At 47.5% G+C, this 20,639-nt stretch overlaps 7 protein-coding genes across 7 annotated transcripts; 5 read left to right on the forward strand and 2 right to left on the reverse strand.

Moving 5' to 3' along the window:
- Nucleotides 1–249: 249 nt before the first annotated feature.
- On the forward strand, nucleotides 250–2,249 carry F5B22DRAFT_630060 (DnaJ-domain-containing protein). Its single transcript, XM_047976517.1, has 2 exons — nucleotides 250–801; nucleotides 862–2,249. The coding sequence occupies exons 1-2, from the start codon at nucleotides 508–510 to the stop codon at nucleotides 1,900–1,902; spliced, it is 1,335 nt and encodes a 444-aa protein (XP_047825090.1). The 5' UTR covers nucleotides 250–507; the 3' UTR covers nucleotides 1,903–2,249.
- Nucleotides 2,250–2,811: 562 nt separating this feature from the next.
- Nucleotides 2,812–3,755, forward strand: F5B22DRAFT_630064 (uncharacterized protein). Its single transcript, XM_047976518.1, has 4 exons — nucleotides 2,812–2,931; nucleotides 3,002–3,034; nucleotides 3,164–3,376; nucleotides 3,464–3,755. Exons 1-4 carry the CDS (start codon nucleotides 2,910–2,912, stop codon nucleotides 3,622–3,624), a joined length of 429 nt encoding a protein of 142 aa, XP_047825091.1. The 5' UTR covers nucleotides 2,812–2,909; the 3' UTR covers nucleotides 3,625–3,755.
- F5B22DRAFT_630067 (uncharacterized protein) lies at nucleotides 3,756–4,715 on the reverse strand. Its single transcript, XM_047976519.1, has one exon. The coding sequence runs from the start codon at nucleotides 4,341–4,343 to the stop codon at nucleotides 3,792–3,794; it is 552 nt and encodes a 183-aa protein (XP_047825092.1). The 5' UTR covers nucleotides 4,344–4,715; the 3' UTR covers nucleotides 3,756–3,791.
- A 4,253-nt stretch (nucleotides 4,716–8,968) lies between these two features.
- F5B22DRAFT_630076 (uncharacterized protein) lies at nucleotides 8,969–10,807 on the forward strand. The gene has a single exon (XM_047976520.1). It carries the CDS (start codon nucleotides 9,096–9,098, stop codon nucleotides 10,701–10,703), a length of 1,608 nt encoding a protein of 535 aa, XP_047825093.1. The 5' UTR covers nucleotides 8,969–9,095; the 3' UTR covers nucleotides 10,704–10,807.
- Nucleotides 10,808–11,280: 473 nt separating this feature from the next.
- Nucleotides 11,281–12,834, reverse strand: F5B22DRAFT_652278 (uncharacterized protein; the record flags this gene model as incomplete). The annotated part of the gene is made up of 5 exons (XM_047979584.1): nucleotides 11,281–11,665; nucleotides 11,730–11,831; nucleotides 11,884–12,281; nucleotides 12,342–12,412; nucleotides 12,630–12,834. The coding sequence occupies 5 exons, from the start codon at nucleotides 12,832–12,834 to the stop codon at nucleotides 11,281–11,283; spliced, it is 1,161 nt and encodes a 386-aa protein (XP_047825094.1).
- Nucleotides 12,835–14,650: 1,816 nt separating this feature from the next.
- F5B22DRAFT_662221 (cytochrome P450) lies at nucleotides 14,651–16,885 on the forward strand (the record flags this gene model as incomplete). Its single annotated transcript, XM_047980426.1, has 3 exons — nucleotides 14,651–15,685; nucleotides 15,742–16,252; nucleotides 16,373–16,885. The coding sequence occupies 3 exons, from the start codon at nucleotides 14,651–14,653 to the stop codon at nucleotides 16,528–16,530; spliced, it is 1,704 nt and encodes a 567-aa protein (XP_047825095.1). The 3' UTR covers nucleotides 16,531–16,885.
- Nucleotides 16,758–18,010, forward strand: F5B22DRAFT_559864 (phosphoenolpyruvate phosphomutase-domain-containing protein). Its single transcript, XM_047973037.1, has one exon. It carries the CDS (start codon nucleotides 17,147–17,149, stop codon nucleotides 18,002–18,004), a length of 858 nt encoding a protein of 285 aa, XP_047825096.1. The 5' UTR covers nucleotides 16,758–17,146; the 3' UTR covers nucleotides 18,005–18,010.
- The last annotated feature ends 2,629 nt before the right edge of the window (nucleotides 18,011–20,639 follow it).

The raw sequence follows: 20,639 nt of genomic DNA on the forward strand, positions 1-20,639 counted from the left end.
GTATGGGCTGGGGGGGTGGTCAGGTCAATTGGGTGGCCAGGTCAAGTGGGAGATGCGTTAATATATACTAATTAATATTTAATATTAAAAATTTTATACTAATTAGTATTTAGTACAGCTTAGTATATACTAATTAGTATTTAGTATTGCTTTTTAAATACTAAATACTAAATACTAAGCTTAGTATTGACTTTAGTATACTAATTCCCAACCCTGCCTACCGGTACAACTCGAACTCGAGATGCACTGTGGAGCTGTGGCTAGGTAACGATTTCGTATCGAATGGATTGGCTGCCCGGGGCTTAGTTGCTCGGGATGCCGACGCTAAATTCCAAGGCCAAAAATATTCAAAAAAGAAAAGAAAAGATAAGATAAAAAAAAAGTTGATACAAGCTGCCTGCCCCACGTTCCATCTAGGTATTCATTCCATCAGCTACCCGGCCACTTGTATCCCATCCTCCCATATTTCTGTACGCCGTGGTAAAACTCACCTCCATACGCAACACCATGGCTACCGCAACCCTCGTCTCGAGGCCTTTGCCTTCGCTTCCTGAAGGCTGGTCTGCCGACAAAGACTTCAAACCCATCGGCACCATCACCGCTTCCACACAGCGAACCATTGAGCCTGTCGGACCTCACTTCCTCGCTCACGCCCGCCGAGCCCGTCACAAGCGAACCTTTTCCGAAGATGACCGCATCCAGGCCCAGGAACGTGCCCAGAAGGTTGAGAAGGATGACGAGAGCGACGAGAGCGAGCCTGAGGACCCCATGATGCTGCAGCGCGAGGCCAAGGACTGGAAGGTAACATACAGACCCCCCCGCCAATATCAGCAAACACCTATCTAACTGCTTTCACCGTAGTCGCAAGACCACTACCAAGTCCTCGGTTTGTCCAAGTACCGATGGAAGGCCACAGAGGACCAGATCAAGCGTGCTCATCGCAAGAAGGTCCTGAAGCACCACCCTGACAAGAAGGCTGCCCAAGGCAGTACCGAAGACGACAACTTCTTCAAGTGCATCCAGAAAGCCACTGAGGTGCTTCTCGACCCCGTCAAGCGCAGGCAATTTGACTCGGTCGACGAGAAGGCCGATGTTGACCCGCCGACGAAGAAGGAAGCAGCCAAGGGTAACTACTATAAGCTCTGGAGCAGAGTGTTCAAGTCCGAAGCCCGTTTCTCCAAGACACAGCCCGTGCCCATGTTCGGCGACGACAACTCCACTAAGGAAGACGTCGACAACTTCTACAACTTCTGGTACAACTTCGACTCATGGCGCTCCTTCGAGTACCTCGACGAGGACGTCCCCGACGACAACGAGAACCGCGACCAGAAGCGCCACATGGAGCGCAAGAACGCCAACGCCCGCAAAAAGAAGAAGGCCGAGGACAACACGCGCCTGAGGAAGATGCTGGACGAGTGCTCCACCAATGATGAGCGTATCAAGAAGTTCAGGCAAGAGGCCAACGCCTCCAAGAACAAGAAGAAGCTCGAGAAGGAAGCCGCTGAGAAGAAGGCCAAGGAAGACGCCCGCCTGAAGAAGGAGGCTGAGGAGAAGGCTGCTAAGGAAGCCGAGGAAAAGGCCAAGGCTGACCGCGAGGCCAACAAGAAGGCTAAAGAAGCTGCCAAGAACGCTGTGAAGAAGAACAAGCGTGTGCTGCGTGGCTCTGTCAAGGACGCGAACTACTTTGCTGCCGGCGATGCCGCGCCCGCTCAGATCGATGCTGTACTGAACGACGTCGAGCTCGTGCAGGGTAAGATCGATGCTGATGAGATCGCCGCCCTTGCTGGAAAGCTTAATGGTCTTACTATTGCCGATGATATCAAGGCCGTGTGGAGCGGCGAGGTCAAGAGGCTTGTAGAGGCTGGCAAGCTCAAGGAGGGAGAGGCGAAGACCTTCGTTTAAGGTATAGATAGAGCTAGGTAATGGCTGATGGCTGATGCGCGGTAAATAGAGAAAATGGGTATGATAGATGAGATCAGCAGCACGAGCTGTATATGACTACATAGACTTTGCTGAAGATATGCCATGCTGAGTGATTGTTTCTATTCCATTTCGATGATGCCAAGTGTGTGTTGTTCCACCTTCAAGACACTATTCATCCTGGTGGAGGTATGAAGGTGGTCTGTCTTCTTGTCTTCTCCTTATTTTATAGGTACCTATCTATGTCTCTCTGGGCTTGGAACATGATGCTATTCATGATATCATGATAAACTAGGGCTGCATGAGTCCTTGACCAACCAACTCCTTCTCAGCTGTTGATGGCCTGACTCGACTCTCTATACAACTGGTCTGCCAGCCCAGATCGCCTAGGTCTCGTTGGCTTGTTTCAAGAAGCGAAGTCTGAATAACCTCACTTTCCAATATTGCCCAATATCCCAATAAGAAGCGATGGACCATTATTTGCGCGGATTCTTGAATCTGTGGTCTTTTCAAATCACATATACTCCATTTCAACTGCTCGTTCCATTAGGTGGAAGCCGTATACATGGGTCGTTCTTGAGGTGTAGGTTCCAGGCTACCTATATCTAGCGTTTTCTTATTCACAAGCCTGATATGAGATTAGTTTAAGCTACATAGGTATAATCACGTTAGAATTATATTGGCTTCTATAATGAATCAACTTGAAGTAGTTCGATCCCATGTGCAGCTACGGTAGGTAGCTTTCTCTTGTAAACACATTCTAGTCACTCTGTTTTGATTGGCTCTAGTCTGTGGCTTAGAGCACTTGGCACTCTAGACGAGCCGCTGTCTTAGAGGGGGTAAATCCCCTCTCCTCTTCCAGCGGGCTGCCTGAAATCCCCTCATCCAGAGCCTACGTTCGTGCCTCACGATCTGAACGCCCAAAAATCCCCTCAACCTGCCAAACCCTACAGCCCCGAAGGCCCCAAACCCCCTCAATTGTGTCTGCTATGTCTTTACATGTACGCACTGGTATGTCGCTAGTGGCCACTTCGTGTAACAAGTAACAAGTGGGTAGCGCTGCTAACTAAGCTTCTCCTAGCTGCCGCTTTTCCTGGGGATGTGGAAGCTCTAAGTACGCATGGTCGAACTGTATTTCTTGCCCTAGCCTCGAGTATCTCTAGGTACCTAGGTAGATACCGATCATTGAGATACCGATCATGTGGGTTATACTATAGAAATACTTAGCTTACATGTATAATAGACACAGGTGATCGTCCTAGCGTTCCTCCTGCATCTGCTTCTGTTCCTCTTCAACAGCAAGCTGCCAACACGTCTGCAAATGATGGAGCAGGCACCGTAGCTCAGAACCATCCACTCCCAGCTCAAGCTCAGGAAACAGTCTTAGCTCAGGGCCAGGGCGATCTGGTCGCAGCTCAGGCTAGAGATGTAGAGCTCAACCACCACCTCAAACGACGTAAGCCTTTCTTCCCCAATAGCAGGTTATTATCTGCCGCTACTTGTATTGTCCATTGGTTCACGAGCTCATAACCGTGTCGACCAGTCCGTGTCATTATTGGTATCGGAGCAGCTGTCATCTTGATCACGGCTTCGGCCATGAAAGCTGCTGGCTGCACCTACGAAGACATCAAATGGCCCGTTACCATTGAGATTACGATTCTTACCGCTTTCCTTTCGCCGACATATGCTAGCATCATCGCCTAGTGGGCTGTTGTAGCGCCTGGTTACGGAACATACGGTCAAGACTTCACACTTTGGTATACAAGGCACGGTGCAAGAGGCTCGGGCTGCAAAGAGTCCTCTCTAGGCAACCCACAATGTTCCATAAACCAACCGATTGCTGTATATAGTGTCCTTTCCATAGCAAATTGTCATACTTTATTAGCTGCTGTTGAAGATCCTATCGCGGGATTGTCCCTTCTTTTCTTCGGACGCCCTGCGCGTGCATACCCGCAGCCCTTGACGTGTTGTTCTATGTCGTCAGCGGAGGATAACGCGCCATAACCACAGCGACATTCAAACTTCCCATTGGGCCGACTTGGTCTACTACAACCACGAATGTGGCGCAAGAAATTATCTTTGCGCACAGCGGATTTACCACATCGGCAGGAGTAGACGAGTTCGTTCCCGGCTGTGGAGTGGGTGGCTACGTGTCGTGCTAGATCTTTAGCGCTACCAAAATGCCTCGAGCAGGGAGGACAGCTGAAGGAGCTCACACGTTGTCCCATCCCTCCAGTCTCGAAGTCATATGTTAAGCCTGAAGAGCCACCTACCAAGCCCGGTGATATGGGCATTCCAAAACTTGGTTGAAATGGGATGTCGTTTCCGGATACGTGCTCCAGTTCCGTCATCAGCGCCGTAGTGACATAATTGCTTAGTCCGTTAGAAGAATAGGGATCCCCATCCCCAGGGATCATGCTCATGACCGATCTTTCATCGAAGGGCACATTCTGTAGTGCACTATATACCTCGGGGACCTCTACAATCTTCGGGGGGATAAACACTGCGTTGATCAGCAAAGACGAGCATCACAGCTGACAAACAAGAACCCCGTACCTGATGATGGTATGATTTCGTCATCTGTAAAAAGAACCCGCCACAGCTCTTGCCATGAGCTAACTTTGCGATCATGCTTCCGTTCCGCTAGAATATGTTCAATCTGCTCATCGATGCCATCCTCGGGGTCATCGGCTCTTGCCACATTACTAGGAGGCCAAGGAAGTGGTTCCTCGAGCCTCTGGGCGTGCTGAGTGTTGGGCCCGAGGGATCGACGGTGGTAGGTTCGTATGTGTCGTCTAAGACGATGCGTTAAGCTGGGTTCAAAGTTGCATCAGGTTATCGGCCTCTAGCCCTCTACATACTTGAGTGCTGCGAGATCGCCAAATGCGTTCGTGGCACAGTTTGGGAAGTTTCGAATATTAAATCTTGCCGGGTTTCGCCTTCGGTACGGACAACAGAGCCTCTCTGGTTCGAGCCGCTGATATCCAATAATTTGGTCACCTGGGTTTGACCAAACATGGAATGGGGAAAGTGGTTCGGTGTCTGCAAGGTGGAAGTTCGGGCTTGGATCGGGCGGCATGCTTCGTCAACTGAATAGGACCTGGAGGCTAAAGACGAGCTTGGCGCATTATCTGCTATTTATGGAGATCCTTTTTCGCATGGCTATTGATTGTCGCTTGTTGCTGTGGAAAACTGGAATCGATCCGAAGGAGCATCGAGGAAGATGTGGGAGATGGGAGATGTGCTTCAGAAGACCGGCTCTCCTTTGACATGCCCACCCGTTTGGTTGACTAGGTACTTACCTACGTACCACCCCAGACAGGACAGGCGGGGGCTAAAAGTTGTCGGAATCTGAGGCAGAAAGTCCATAGTGGGGTGACTCGACAGCCTCTAAAGATCCATGCTCTCGACTTACATGTAGAGTCCCCTATGTGGCACTTCAACCAGCTAAAAGATAATTGTCAAGACGGTAGAGATGCCAAACCTGTAAGAAAATATCAGACAGCGCTTATTCTATAGCATTACTAGTTGTCTCCATTATCCAATTTGCTTGGTTACTTAACTGGCTTTGATAGTAGTAAGTAGAGTCCGGTAGAACCTAACGCGCGCCATCTTGCGGTAGGCTGAGACCCATTACAGCGGCCAGACACATCCTTGCATGCCTCTCATAGGTAGCACCTTGGGGGAAGTTTGCTACTTGAACAATCACAATGGAGGAAGCGATAGAAGAGTCATAAGTCAGACTTAGCCTGCGGCAGCGATAAGTTGGGAAAAAGATTGTATTGGTGTTGTGTATAGTGTAGAGTAGAAGATTCTTATCCGAACTCTATGAAATCCACTGTGCGGATTTAGCACAGTCTGCACTGTTTATATATATAGGTCAATATAGATAACTATACATTGCATGTAACTTAGACTTTTACAGTTTTATTATAGAAATCCCTTAAATCCAACAGGTATATATAAATAACAGCAATGATTCCCCTTGAGATTAACCAAAACTGGCGCACAGTATAGCATTTAAATCGTAAGAGAAAGAGAGACAAAACTCACAAAGCCCCTGTTAAGAATACTACTATTAATTCGATTTTTTTATATAAGCCAGCTTCAGCTGGAACACAATTTATAATGGGAGTAGAAAAGTGATTAGGTCGACCATAAAGAGACAGTGTTTCGTATGATACTTGTTACAAGGATGAGGAAAGATCAGGTCCTTCTGATCGCGACAGCGAGGTAGCTATCTCGATTAACAACGTTAGTATAGCCTTGCAGCCTAATCTCAACGCTCAAGATGCTGATCTAGTTTTGGTGAAGCGCCCAATTTGACCTGTAATAGGTATAGAATGCTACACAACATGTCCCATTTCTTTGAGGGGTAATACGGTATGCTTACACAGACCGGTGAGTAAGTACACCGACTGGCCCATTCAGCGGGTATGAGGTGGCGAGAGAGAAAAAAGCGAAGGAAAGGATGGGAGGGCATTCACTGTGCGGTCTGTGGTAATAGGAGGCGGTGAAACCACACTTGCTTCTCGCCTTATCCAGCAATGTTGCGAATGATTACGATACTAATACTAGCACATGCAATGAATAGGATACCATTTCTTGTACCGCTTAAACATCCATACAGTACATAAGACGACTACTTGGCCTAGCATTAACAATGAAAAGCAAGACAAAAAAGTTTAAAATAGATCGGGGTTGATAGTATGAGAAGGTATCGAGATACAAAGGCTAGACACATTAAGGCAACTGCAAGGCTATAAAGCAACAAGAACGCTGGCGCAACAATAAAAGCAATACGCCATTTGCTACATTCCTAACACTCTTAAATTGAACAGCATCCTGGGCAGCCGACAGATGTGCAGAGTGAAGCTGCCTAGTGCAGGCCTAATCATAGAAGTGACACATGGGAGACACCTGCGCCACCTACTTGTTTCACTTCTTATCTCATGTATTGAATTCGTCGCAACTACGAAACTTAGAGGAATACTCTTAACTCACAGTGTAAACTATATATTGTGGTTCGCCTAAAATATCAATAACAATGAACTTATTAACATAATAATATAATATTAGGAATGGCGGAGATAATTACATCGGTGGCTCGCCAAATAAGTCTGCCCTTGATGCTGAGATCTTCTTAGACACTTAACAAACTAGGGAAGTCCTAAAGGAGGGAATGCAGAGTCATCAATTACGTACCTAAAAGAAGGTTGAATATAGTTCCTTATAACAAGAGCTGAAAAAAAGGGCTTGACATGACTCTTATTCTTTATGCAGTGATGTGTTGTGGCTCTCAAGCACCTTGAAGTCCTCCATTCGGATCCTTTCCGGATGCGGTGACTAACCTTGATTCGACGTACTATCGAATCTGTATGTCAGACCTGTGATAATAAGTCTCAATTGAGCGAGGGTTGGGTAACCTCGGTTCAATATATAAATCATACAGCACAGGTATATATGGCTGACTCGGGCAAGCCGACGTTGCACGGAGCGTACGATGGTGTTCTGCGCGTGTGACTTGGCTGGAACCTGTAGGACATGCAGGATATATAACAGCTTGTTACGCCTCAGAGCCCTTAGGTAGGACGTAGGCAGTACATATCTATAAGATTCCTACATACAAGCACTTTTGATCAATCAACCTATGAGTAAAGAACGAAGGAATTATACAATATCAACAAGGCCCCTCTGACGCAAGATTAGCACCACATAAAATTTCCGTCATACTACACCCACTTCACAATTATAAGAGGTTCTCATTACAACACTTCGCGTAGACATATCAACACCCTATCAAGATGACGCCTTTATTACAACTACCAGAATCGAATTTGTCTCCACCGTCTCACCAAGCCCTTGTCGTCAGGCCAATTCTGAATACCTCGGCAGAAGAACGTGAGAAGATCTTAAAGAATGTCGAATACAACCTGTTCGCCTTTCCTTCAGGGCTTGTTATATGTGACTATCTATCGGACTCGGGTACATCGGCAATGACTGACACACAATGGGCTGCATGTAAGAGCCCGAGAACCAAGTCCTTCCGACCGTCCCGTCTAGTATGAGCTGTACTAGTTTAATACTATAGGTTTATTAAGGGATTTGGCATTGAAAAAAGGGGTTCAGCGTAGCTATCCGCTAATCTGACCGGTGTCCTAGTGATGAGAGGCGATGAGAGTTATGGCCGTAACTGGGGATACTACTGTCTGCTCGATACATTTCGAGATATCTTTGAGAGAGCAGATAATCGTCGGCATATATTTCACACCATATTGGCGGGAACGGCAACTAGCGAGTTTTACCAGAGTCAACTGCTCGAGTCTCATGGAGGTGGCTTCGTCAACAGCGGACTGCGTCAACTCGAAAGCCCCAGTTTCTTCATCGTCCCACAAGGCCGTTGTGCTGAATTCTTACTATTTACTGCTCTTAGCGAGTTAGTGGCGGAACATCTGCAAGAAAACAACAGATTTACGCCGCCGGTGGTTATAAGCAATGGATTCTTTGATACGACTGCTGCTAACGCGACTACTGCCGGATTTGATTTAAAAGCCTTCACACAGCCCGGCCTGACAGACCGATTTCCCGAGCATCTTTTCGACAAGCAGAACTTGTTCAAAGGAAATCTTGACCTTGCTGCTACCAAGCTCTACCTGCACGAACACCCAGGACAGGTAACCTTGATACTCATAACTATTACTAACAATTGGGCCGCTGGGCAACCCGTATCGATGGCTAATATCCGAGCGGCTGCAGAACTAGCGAGGAGTCATTCCATTCCTCTGTTTTTCGATGCTTGTCGCTTTGCCGAAAACGCCTGGTTTATCCATGCTTTCGAAGCCGGGTACTCAAATAAATCAATAGCTGAGATTATTCAAGAGATGTTCTCCTACGCAGATGGCTTCACGATTAGTTTGAAAAAGGACGGCCTCGCAAATATGGGCGGCGTATTATGTTTTAGGGACACATTTGCTCAACAGTACGAAGGAATTGGGCTTCGCATAAGAGAGCGACAGATTCTATGCTATGGAAATGACTCCTATGGGGGAAGTAAGTAACATTTAAGTCCCTGTTACAACAACTAATTAACTCCATAAAAGAAGAGAGAAAGGTGGGGTTTGGGAACGCGCATGCTAACACGATCATGATTTCTTCCAGTGAGCGGACGAGACATTATGGCTGCTGTAGCTGGACTTTATGAAGTGACTAAGGAGTCTTATCTCCGCAACCGGGTCGGTCAAGTACGCTCCTTCGCCCAGAAGCTCCAAGTTAATGGTATCCCAATCCTGTCTCCTCCGGGTGGTCATGCAGTGTATCTCGACATGGACGAGTTTTTCTTCGGTTGTGATCGGCAACCAGGTGATTTTGCTGCTGTAGGCTTCACCCTAGAGCTTCTTAAGCAATATGGCATCCGAGCTGCTGAGGCTGGCCCGTTTGGATGGCAATGGGACAGACAATCCCCCGAGGATAGGGAGAAGATCCCTAACCTAGTTCGATTCGCCGTGCCGCGCCATTTATTCTCTGACGAACACATCAATTATACTGTGGCAGCCATTAAAGATTTATACAACCGCAGGCATACGATCCCAAACGTAGAGATTACCAGAGGTCATGATATAAAACTTCGCCACTTCTTATGTGGCTTGAAGCCAATTCCGATGGTCCAGCACACTAAAGGGTCATACCTAGATGAAGGGAAACGACAACTATCTCACTTGTGCAGAGCAGTTGGCCTAGACGAAATGAAACGAGATCAGCTAACAAGCGCTTTAGACCTCACGATGAGTGACTGGGGCCAATCACGGATCCCTGAAGAAGTTGACATGTCGAGATGGGCCTCTCATGTGAGCAACGACCACTCACCATTCGAGTACTCAGTGGTCCTTGACCAGAATACAGGAGATGCTGATGTGCGATTCCTAATCGAACCTCAATTGTCAGCCAGCCAAGGAGATGGCAATGTCCTGGCGGCGCTCCAGGAGAACGCACTGCAAATGATGGCGGATATCGCAGATAAATATGAGACAGTTGTTTCTCTGGACCGGTTCAACCTAGTACGAGACCTTTTCATGCCAGTCGACCCTGAGGGGAAATTCTCCATGTGGCACAGCCATGCGGCCACCAAAAAGGGGCCAGAGTGGAAGGTCTACTTTAACCCCTGTGCTACACCAGGGAGGGATAGAGCACTGAGTGCAACCCGGACGGCGTTTGAGCGCCTAGGCATGATAGAAATGTGGCGGCTTGTGGAAAAGACACTGGCACCGACCGAGTCCATCGTATACTTCTCTCTCGATCTAACTCCCGACGTGGATCGCGCACGCGTCAAGGTATACATCTCACATCAGTCGGCGACAGCGCAAGCCATTGCGCAGAAACACATAGCTATCTCCCCGCACGCTGATGCATACGAGGTACAGCGGTTCTGCGAGGTGATGGCTGGAGGCTCGTTAGGCCCATACGAGGATAAACCGCTGCTGTCCTGCTTCGCCTTCACAGCACGCGGTCATCCTGAGGGCACGGTGCACTTTCCGATCGATGCGTTTGCCGTCCACGACGAAGAAGCAGGACAGCGCCTCGAGAATTATATGGCTGCTGTGGGCGCGGCACCGTTGTGCAGAGAGCGGTATAGGCGCGTCATCAGCGCCGTGCAGCGCAAACCACTGGATCAGAGGCCGTGCATACAGTCTTGGATAAGTCTGAAGCAGCAGGCTGGCGGCAAGAAGTTCAATGCTGTTTACCTCTCGCCAACTCTTTTTGCTGCGCCTTCGTCGGGCCCTTCGTGAATACGGGACTCGGATTCAGACGACGGAGGCTTCTGTCGTCGTTTGTCAAGGGATCTGAATGATTTCCAACTGTAGCTAATTTGACTCTTCTGTTATACTGAAACATAAATTTCATTCATATGCTTGAAGTCTTCTTACTATCTCTAAGCGTGTGCTTGTTATCATTGAGCGTAGCTATGCCTTTGAATTAATTATAGTTAAGTTGTGCGACATAATAGTGTCTATAATGTTCATTCGGAGCAGATCAATTTGCCTCATTATAACCTGATACGTCTTGAGAATAACCACTGCGAAACAGACTTGAAAAGAGGGCTTCTAACGCTCTCCACCTATCTCCCGAACCCTTGACTATTAGTCCATATAAAAAATCAGTCAAATTCCGTTAATATCCTGTTAACACCAACTACTTAAACATCCTGCTCACAAATATTATGGATACCTATACCACCCGCGTCTTCATAATCACCTCCTTCGGGTTGGCTGCTGTGATTATCTTGTCTGGATGTCCCTCCAAAGAAAGAAATGTTTGTGCCGCGAAAGACATTCGGGAAGACCTGGAGTGAATAGATAATAGAAGTCAAGAACCTGTTCCTTGAGGGCTCTGAGATGGTTCTGCCTGTTTCTTCAATTGCATATGGTAGTCATAGTCAACGCTGTCGTACGTCACGCACGAATTGGCTGTCTGGGTCTTGGCTGGATTGGTGCGGTTAAAGTTGCGCATCAACGATCTAAGTCCCGTAAGTGTCCCCTTTGGCCACTCTGGGAGCTTCTTCTTATCCGACATGTCGTCATGAAGTGGTTGGGTATCAACAGGTTCTATCGGACCATTTGTTCGTTTACTGAGGCCAGCCAAAGACCAAAGCTTTGACACTTGGGAGGCACACCAAGCCGTTAATCCCCTGAAAAGAACGAAGATGACAGGCATGCAGCTAGACATGATACCCACGTTAATCTCCCCGACACTACGCGATGCGTTAGCATTAACTATTTTCTTCTAATCAAGGCTCGTCAAGGTTTGAGACTAACTTTGTCCCATATATAGGCATGGAATCCCACGATAGGTCACTTCCTGCGGTACGGATATTGATGGATCTAAAATATGTACCAGCAATCGAGAACGCGAGCGCACTTGGAGTATTTAGCAATTGCCCCAGAGAAGTCTATGCGATGGGGTGCTTACGCGGTACCGACGGCAGAAATGGCCAAAAGACCAGCCTTCCTCTTAATTGAGGTTTGCAAACCAGAGAGAAATATGGCGGGAATAATGAGAATGTATAAATCAATAAAGGTTCCTACAGCACCTGAGGCTATAGTCACGCGGCCACTAATGCTATTGCACCGCTGGGAATAGATTGCCGAGAGCCAACCACCGGTCTTATAATCGTTGCCATGTGGAACGCATGCGACGGCAAATATAGTGATAGAGATGAGGTAGAAAGCTACATTGACGACGACACAGATCCATATAAGAAGGTTCGCCATGTCTGATGGCCTGAATATCCGGCGATAGAGAACCAGAATTGATGCCTTAATGAAGAGCGCGGCAACGAGGTACATGATAGCTAACACAATGCTGAACTATCGTATTATAAGTATTCTTCACTTGAATATGAGTGTTAGGTATGTCTGTATACTGACTTCCGCCCAATGAGTTGTGACTTTACTCAATGGGATATCCCACATGTGTGGCCCTGAAGGGTTGCCAATGACTATAAGCCAGGGTTAGAACAAACTGCCCATAGACACTGCATTGTTTACCAACTTACTTGAAAAGGAAAGTCCTATATGGACAATGATCGCCATCTGTCCCAATCTGTTAGGTGTGAATCACATCTCGAGGTATCTCAACCAACCGCTGAAAGAACACAGAGAGATGTAAAATGTCAATACTACAAAATATATGAGTATTGTTTATCCATGATTTACCATCGTCGAGACCAAGCACCGTATACTTGACCCGGGTATAAATTCGCAACCCTAAAAATACTAGCATCGGCGGTAGTGTTACATAGATGAAGATCTTGGGGAGTTCTGCTCGCGTTGGAGGATTAACGAAGTTGGGCACGACCCCTGGTGGAGGGACGCCCGCTGGGATCATACTGGGATCAAGACTAGGATAGAGTGAGGCCATGTTGCTGTCTGGGAACGGTCGGCAAGTGTAATAATGGCGGAAATTCTCATGAATATTCAGAGGAAACCGTTCGTAGAGTCACAGACCATGTTATAAAGTCAGTCGTCTTAACGAAGACTTCCTCCAAATCTATAATTAGTACTCATCACAGTTAATAGATCGCCTTTGGGGTCACAGACTCTCGATCGAATGAAAAGCGCCACTACTAATAACTGTGCCCATCAATTGGTGTATTCAATATTTCGACTGAAGCAGGCTGTGTGCAATACGAGGCAATCAATCAAGATACCTGTCTTCGTATGATTGAGCTTCTAAGTTTATTGTTGCTTCCGTTATAATTCAATTTCTGACATGGTGTATCACATTGACGCAACACACCACTTATCATCAACCATAGTTCCTGTGAGTCAAGATTAGAGCACAAACACCACGAATACAGATTCTTCATATTTCCATACACGATATTGCACTCGAGACACTCGGAGACAAAGGGCTCCTTGTATGTCGATGGGCTGGGTAATTACGAAGGCGCTTCACAGGCTTTTCGTGCAACAACAAGAATCATATACCTACTGCATGGTAGCTTCCGGGGCTATACTTTTGGTGTGATACCAGAAACGAAACATGGAGGCGGGGAAGTTTCTCGACATGACTCCATGATGCATTCAATGCAACCGAACGCTGATATCAATAGGGTTGAGGGGCCCCAGCGTAACAACGGACAGATGATACCCAGATTTATTCTTGGCATGGTCCATTGTTGGCGTTAGGGGGCTGTTATTCAACAAAATATGTCTCCGTCATCCAATCAGGGAGCAGCCCTCTAATTCCTATCGCGTCGTAGCTAATGGCTGGCCAAAGTTCGTGAAGATAATATAATCAGCCGAATCATGTATCTCCTTTGACATCCCTCGGCATGCTCCGGGAAGCTGGTGGTATTAGGAATCCTTGGGGGCGAGCTACGTAGGATTGCAAGTATTCAGTAGCAATACTGCGTGTAAGGGAAATGGAATAGCTGCAAGCGACCTCCTGTGCAGGCTCTGGCGTCTCCCGGGCCGACTTTTTGACCCCAGTGCTGTCATACTTGTCACAAAGCCAATAAATAAACCTGTTGCATATAGCTTCAGCTTATACATGAATCTTCGGGGACATTCCATAGTAACAATTGTTACACAGTACCCTTATAGTTGCAGTCCTAACACTATGTAAGCCGTGTGGTGTTGAAGCAGACGGAAGATGGTAAGGTACTGATTCGCTTTTTACATCCCAACGCGATGTCATGGAGAAGAAAATATATCGCGTGTCGCAGGGCCATGTTGGCCATAAATATCCAGAATAATCTTGTCCGCTTCATTACGATCTCCTCGCCGCATTCCATCATCGCTCTTAAGCATGGCTCTTCAGAAAGACAAAAGGGGTATCTCTACTTTAGTCCCCACAAGGTGCTCGTAGTGGCTATCCTGGTGAAGAAAGGCCCAAATGGTGGCTTGTAAATGCTACGCTGCGAATCCCGACACCTCTGTTGGTATATCTCATGCCTCATCTCCTCCCTATATTCGGGGTCTATAATTCCTTGGTTGGGGGCTGAGGGGGGCTGGTTCGTTGGCTCTCCACACACCTCTGCATGCATCTTGTGCTAACCAAGATAGCCACTGCTGTTAGTCGATACATGCCCAACCTTATGAGTGACCTTTTATGTAAGCGAAAATCAACTGGCTATCAACAATGTCTATCTCGATTTGGTTCCAACGTACGCTCAAGTAACCAACAGTTCATACACTCTCCTGTCCCTGATCTTTTGATCTTGTGAAAGAAAATGTTGATTCACGCTCTGGTCATTGTGCTGATTACTACAATCGCTGTGGTCGCCTTCCGCAGACTGTACCCAAGGCCATACCTAGGCATTCCCTATAACGTAGCATCAGCAAACCGCATTTCCGGCGACATCCCCAACCTCATTCCAATTATTCAAGAAACGAAGGAGTTTTCCCAGTCCATTTTTACAGTAACGACGCGGAATTTAAGGTCTCCTATTGCTCAATTGTTGTTTCCCGGTATTCGTAAACCATTAATTATCTTGGAGGATCCGCGGGAGATTGAAGATATCCTAGTTCGACGCAACAAGGAATTCGACAAAGCACCAATGGCTATAGACCTCTTGTCTCCCATGTTTCCCAAAGGATCTATAAGCCAATATACCACACCCGAGCTACGGTTCCAGAAGCGGGTATGGACCGACGTCATGAACACCGAGTTCCTACAAAAGGCAGTAGCGCCGAACATTTACAAGGCCACTCTTGAGTTATTAGCCCTTTGGAGGCTTAAAGGAACTACCATTCACAAGGACCAGCCGTTTAACGTCTTAGAAGATCTCAAGAACGCAGCCCTTGATGCTATCTGGGTGGCTGTCGTTGGGGACGAGCCTGGTATAACGAGGTACGAGATTGAAAAGGTTAAGCGCCAGCTCAGCAGCAATCACGGCCATAAAAGTGATGAAATACTCCCACGAGGTGCATTTATTAAGGCGGAAGTAATTTATGTTACAGAGGCGATTGCTCGCAATTCGAACACTCCTGTACCCAAGTGGGCTCAGAAACTGGAAACTTACACTTCACGTTATCGAAAATTTAGATCTACCGTAACGGATGAGATCACCAAGGCAATGAAGAGTGCTGTTGATCGCTTCCAGCGCATTGAGACTGGGGGCTTAGATACTACCGACATTGACACCTGCATGATGGATCTTGTTCTCAGACGTCAGATTGTCGAAGCTAAAAAAGCTGCAAGGCAACCAAGTAATCCTGTCGAAGACCAGAACATGTTGGACGAGATGTTTGTTATGCTTGTCGCAGTAAGTGGCCCAGTAATCCATCACCCGCTTCCGTGATCAGCTCATATGTGTTTCAGGGTCACGACTCAACCGCGAACGCTCTGGCGTGGTTTATACGGTTCATGGAGGCTTATCCGTCAGTCCAAAGCCAGTTACGATCTACTCTCGTCGACGCCTTTCCTGGTCCACATCCACCATCAGCTAAAGATATCCTAGGAACAGACATTCCATATCTCGATGGAGTTTGTGACGAGAGCATGCGCTTGTCAGGGACGACGAAAGCTAACCTCCGGCAAGCTTTAGTAGACACTGAGATTCTCGGTTACAAGATACCCAAAGGGGCAGAAATCTTCATGAATTATCACATCAACAGCTCAGGTATCCCTATCCATGAACTCAAACACAGCAAAAGTAGTCAATTTGCTAGCGCCAAGCGCGGTGATGGCTTTGAAGGTAGGGCGGGCGTCGACCTGCATCTTTTCGACCCAGAACGATGGCTCGTCAAAGACGAAGACACTGGGAAGGAGAAATATAACGCTTACGCCTTGCCACAACTTGCGTTTGGGGGTGGTTATCGCGGCTGCTCTGGTAAGTTTAACACCATTATCCAGCCCAATTGTTAAGATTAAGAGTCTCAAAACTGCACACATCGTATTGTGCAGTTTTATGGAACCATGCGGATGACACTAACTATTGGTTTTCATGTAGGTCGGAAGCTTGCGACAATGGAGTTCCGTATTATAGTGGTGCTACTTATCATGAGTTTGGACTTTGTGGAGTTGCCGGAAGAGTTCAAGACTTGGCGGGCAATCGAGAAGGTTTTCAGACAACCGGAAACCCCGTATGCGAAGATTCGAGTCATTTGAAGCTATATCCAATAAACATAGCTGCACTAGAACATGCAGATGAGTAGGCAACAACAGGACGAAGTAGCTCGGACAAATCCATGGAGAACGCATTTTCTTAATCGGGCGACGAGATCTGATGCAAGAGAATTTGGGTCAATTCTTTATGTTCGGTATTGAGTCTGCTCTGTTCATTCAGAAATGGACATAAATCCCATCTACCATCATCAATCGAAGAAATGGGTTTAGTAGTGGTGAGATACTATGTACCCCGCAGAGTGTGACTCATAAGGTGTGTTACGCAATAATAACATAGGTGCCGAGGATCTACTGTGTATGTGCTTGCTTCTCTCATAGGTTGAGCTCGTATCCCGCGATCGGCTATTCATTCAGATGTGCTAGGTGGTAATAGTAGTCATTGTGAGGAAATATCTACTATCACACTTAACATTGTGAAACTTGGCTTAGCTGTTTGTCACTCATATATATAACACATATATATCTGCTCATCTGCTTTTCATCTTTACGGGGATTATCTTACTCACCTACTCATATTGCTTTAATAGCGACATCCAAAATATAGAATTGTCGAGCATTGCCTACTTACCTACTCAGATTCTACTATTATAAAGTAGAGATGGCCGTGACTACAACTGCCGCACACTTCGCCTCGCTCCACAGACCAGGAGATCCTCTCGTGATCCCGAATATCTGGGATCTGTCATCGCTCAACACCGTCCTCTCACTGAACACCTCCGAAACATCAACCCCAGTGAAGGCAGTAGCAACGGCCTCGTATGCCATTGCCGCGACCCTCGGCCTTGCAGACGAAGACCTCAGCCTCGGCGCCAACCTCATCCGCATCCGCTCCCTTTCACCCCGCGTCCGCGCCGCCGGCCTGCCACTGACAGTCGATATCCAAGATGCATACGGAGATCGGCTAGAGGACGTCGTGGCTGCGGTTGTTGAAGCTGGTGCTGTCGGCGCGAATGTAGAGGACATGAAGGATGAGAAAGACGTGGGGGAAGAGGGAGGGGATTTGCTTTATACCCTGGAGGAACAGGTTGAGCGCCTGAAGAGGGTGTTGAAAAGTGCAGAGGAGAAGGGGTGCGAGGGGTTTGTGGTCAATGCGAGATGTGATGTTATGAGTCCTGCGTCGAGGAGAGGCGCGATCGATGAAAGTGCGGAAGAGGGGGAGAGATTGTTAGGTGAGACGGTACGGCGCGGGAAGGCGTATCTTGAGGCTGGTGCTACTACGGTGTTTGTATGGGGTGGATCACAGAGAGGATTGAGAGATGCTGAAGTCCGAGCCCTGAGTGATGCCTTTGGAGGCAGACTTGCTGTTAAGCTTGGCACGGGCGACGGCGCGCTTAGTGTGAGGGAGTTGGCTGATATCGGCGTTGCGAGAATCTCTGTTGGGCCGAGTTTGTTTCAGGCGGCGAATAAGACTGTTAGAGAGGCTGCGGAGCGGATTGTTGGTGGTGGGAGGCTGTGATGTGCTGGGTGGTTAATCGAGTTTGGGCGTATGTGAGAATAAGGTCATGTCTCTCTGCAGATCCTGTGGGATTTGCATATTGATGTCTTTTGTATGCATTACAGATATGAAGATATAGGTACCTATCCGATGTATTACGCTTATTTCTCGCGTTTCATGGCTTGTTGTTGACCCAATCCTCGAGTATCTAGGTGCTATGGGTGACCAAGACAGTACCAGATGGTAACAAGTTTCTCGCATGTAGTGAGCATCGTGAGTCACGACATGGTAGGTATTCATCGCACGGGTCGCTTCTTGGCGTATCACGGTTTGCGTTGGCGATCCTATTTATTTCATAGCGTAGGTAGTTAGTTTAGCAGACGACATCACTTGTGGTCTTATCCTTCATGATTCGCGATGATACCGATGTTCAACTACGATCAGTCGCCACTAAGGGTAGTCGATCAGATGTGCGTCAGCTTCATCGTCTTGATGTATGAAGTTGAACTCGTCGGTAAGTTACGAAGTAGTCCAGATCTGTCCCGTTCGAGACGGAATACAGTTGGCACACTGTGTTTTGCCTCATCGGTGTCCCAGCCGGCCCAGCTGAGACACTAAGCTGACGGTGAGAAGACTGGAAGTAGAAGTATCTCGAGTTAGTCACACAGTAGGAGCCATGTTATCCGGAACGGTACGCTCTAGCAAGAGGATCAATAACCAATGGCAAGCTTCAAGCAAGGAACCCCCTTGTCTTCCCCTTGTCTTGGAGATGCAGAGGCGGGGACCGCGCATCCATAATTAAGATTGGTAGTTCCATGCATCTGGACGTGCCTGAATTTACGATCCAATGAATTACGCGCTTTTATGTTTTGGTGAGACAGCTCGAGTTGTGCTTGGATTGGGCCATATGACGATGACAGTCATTCCTACGAAAGGGAAAAAAACAAAATAAACAAGGCAAGAAAGAAAACAACACTACATTTTCTGCTCTCTATGGAAAGTATAGAAAGTGCCTATTGCTTCTACTCTACCTAGTATTATGAGAGGAATATGCAAGGGAAAGGGGGCCTCCTTTGTTCGCAGCGAGGGAGAGAGTCAAGTGGGACGAGACCCGTGAAGATGCAGAAACACCAGCAACACCATGTGGTAAAAGAGAGGCGGTAAGGCTCGGAATAGGTAGGTGGTGATGGGCTTGAACTGGCCTGCATGCATTACCTAGCATCGCGAACGTTGCTGTTCCAAGGTTATCCCTCAGGGCCCTGCTCGGTTCCTGACTCATTCCTCGCTGAGCATAGACTGCGTACTATGTAGTTGTGTGACGCATTATGGATTAATCTGGCTATGCATTGCCGAGAATAGAAGAACGGGCAAACATCGACCATGATTTCCATGGTACTGAGATAGAGCCCCATGTTCAGCCCATGTCATGATCCACCATACTTACAACTTATAAGGCTGCTTCGGTAAGTACTCACACAGTGGTTACATGTAAGGTGTAAGTACTTAGATAAAATACGAATTAGATGGGAATTGGTTGAGCTGGGAGCGCGTGCCACATGGCACTCGGGCTGTCCGTCTTTTCCCTGTATACCTACTTATACATAGAGGGCCATTCCTCGACATCATCGTCATTCATTTGGGCTTTGATATTTTTTCTGTCCTCTTTTCCCTCCTCCTCCTCCCCTCCTCTACGCCATCCCACGTCACTCGTTCCTTATCCCGACCCCCCTTCTTCTTTCCCGCAACCTACACGAGGCTGTACGTAGCCGGTGCGTGCGGCTTTATGAGACAGACAAGACAATAATCAGCTTCCCGCCGGATACTTCAATAGACTATCCAACGGCTTGCCTGCCTACCTGCCCGCCCGCCCGTCTGTCCGTCCTTGTGTCAGATCGGCTGCGCTTCCCGCCCATTGTCCTTTCCCGTATGCCGTGCTGCCAGGCGTCGTAGTTGTGTGTTTCTACAGTCATTCATTCCATCAACTCACGGGCCTTTCCGCTCTCGTTTCTTGACTTGATTTCTCTTTCACTCACTCGCTCACTTAATCTCTGAAATTACTGCCAATCGTTATTGTTTAATCATCTATCTAGTACATGCTTACTATTTTTGTTCCTATTTCGCCAAGCCCTGCTTCTCGACAGAAAGCAGACCGACGTACGCGTATTATCGTCGGGTTTTCAGCATCTCCTATTCACACGTCCGTGTACCTAATGGTGAACTACCTAGCGAAGAAATAGACGACCGAGCGAAGTCAGACAGATTCCCCCCAGCTCTCCACGGCTTGAATAGTGTCGGACTACTTGTTTAATACTTTCTTTTCCTTACACAATTGTTTTTGCCGTTCGTGCGGGCCTCCACGGTTATCCGAGACAAATATCGGACTTAAAAGAAAACATCCAAATCCAACTTGCCCCAAGTCCCAGGCTGTTGTGGCTTTGAAACTTTTGCATTTTTGAGGTAATGAATGACCTGCTTACGAGCGCAACATTTCCATCTTATCTCTCTCTCCCTATCATCGACTGGACATTTCGTATTGATGTTGGCATGTTGCTCTCTGCATAGAACTTCTTGTTGTTGGGTGTCGACGCGCGCACGGTTTCTTGGGCTTCATCAAAGACGGAGAGAGGGGACACGACTGTGTTGCTGTCACGCGCAT

This window comes from Xylaria bambusicola (genome assembly GCF_022495145.1).
Source record: "Xylaria bambusicola strain CBS 139988 unplaced genomic scaffold F5B22scaffold_86, whole genome shotgun sequence".
NCBI classification, from domain to species: domain Eukaryota; kingdom Fungi; phylum Ascomycota; class Sordariomycetes; order Xylariales; family Xylariaceae; genus Xylaria; species Xylaria bambusicola.

What these genes read in the sequence shown, in the direction of transcription:
- F5B22DRAFT_630060 (XM_047976517.1), top strand. Translation starts at nt 508, where the DNA reads ATGGCTACCGCAACCCTCGTCTCGAGGCCTTTGCCTTCGCTTCCTGAA. An exon ending in GCGAGGCCAAGGACTGGAAG is followed by an intron (nt 802 to 861) that starts GTAACATACAGA and finishes CTTTCACCGTAG; the next exon opens with TCGCAAGACCACTACCAAGT.
- F5B22DRAFT_630064 (XM_047976518.1), top strand. Translation starts at nt 2,910, where the DNA reads ATGTCTTTACATGTACGCACTG. An exon ending in GTCTTTACATGTACGCACTG is followed by an intron (nt 2,932 to 3,001) that starts GTATGTCGCTAG and finishes AGCTTCTCCTAG; the next exon opens with CTGCCGCTTTTCCTGGGGAT. An exon ending in CAACCACCACCTCAAACGAC is followed by an intron (nt 3,377 to 3,463) that starts GTAAGCCTTTCT and finishes CGTGTCGACCAG; the next exon opens with TCCGTGTCATTATTGGTATC.
- F5B22DRAFT_630067 (XM_047976519.1), bottom strand. Translation starts at nt 4,343, where the DNA reads ATGAGCATGATCCCTGGGGATGGGGATCCCTATTCTTCTAACGGACTA.
- F5B22DRAFT_630076 (XM_047976520.1), top strand. Translation starts at nt 9,096, where the DNA reads ATGGCTGCTGTAGCTGGACTTTATGAAGTGACTAAGGAGTCTTATCTC.
- F5B22DRAFT_559864 (XM_047973037.1), top strand. Translation starts at nt 17,147, where the DNA reads ATGGCCGTGACTACAACTGCCGCACACTTCGCCTCGCTCCACAGACCA.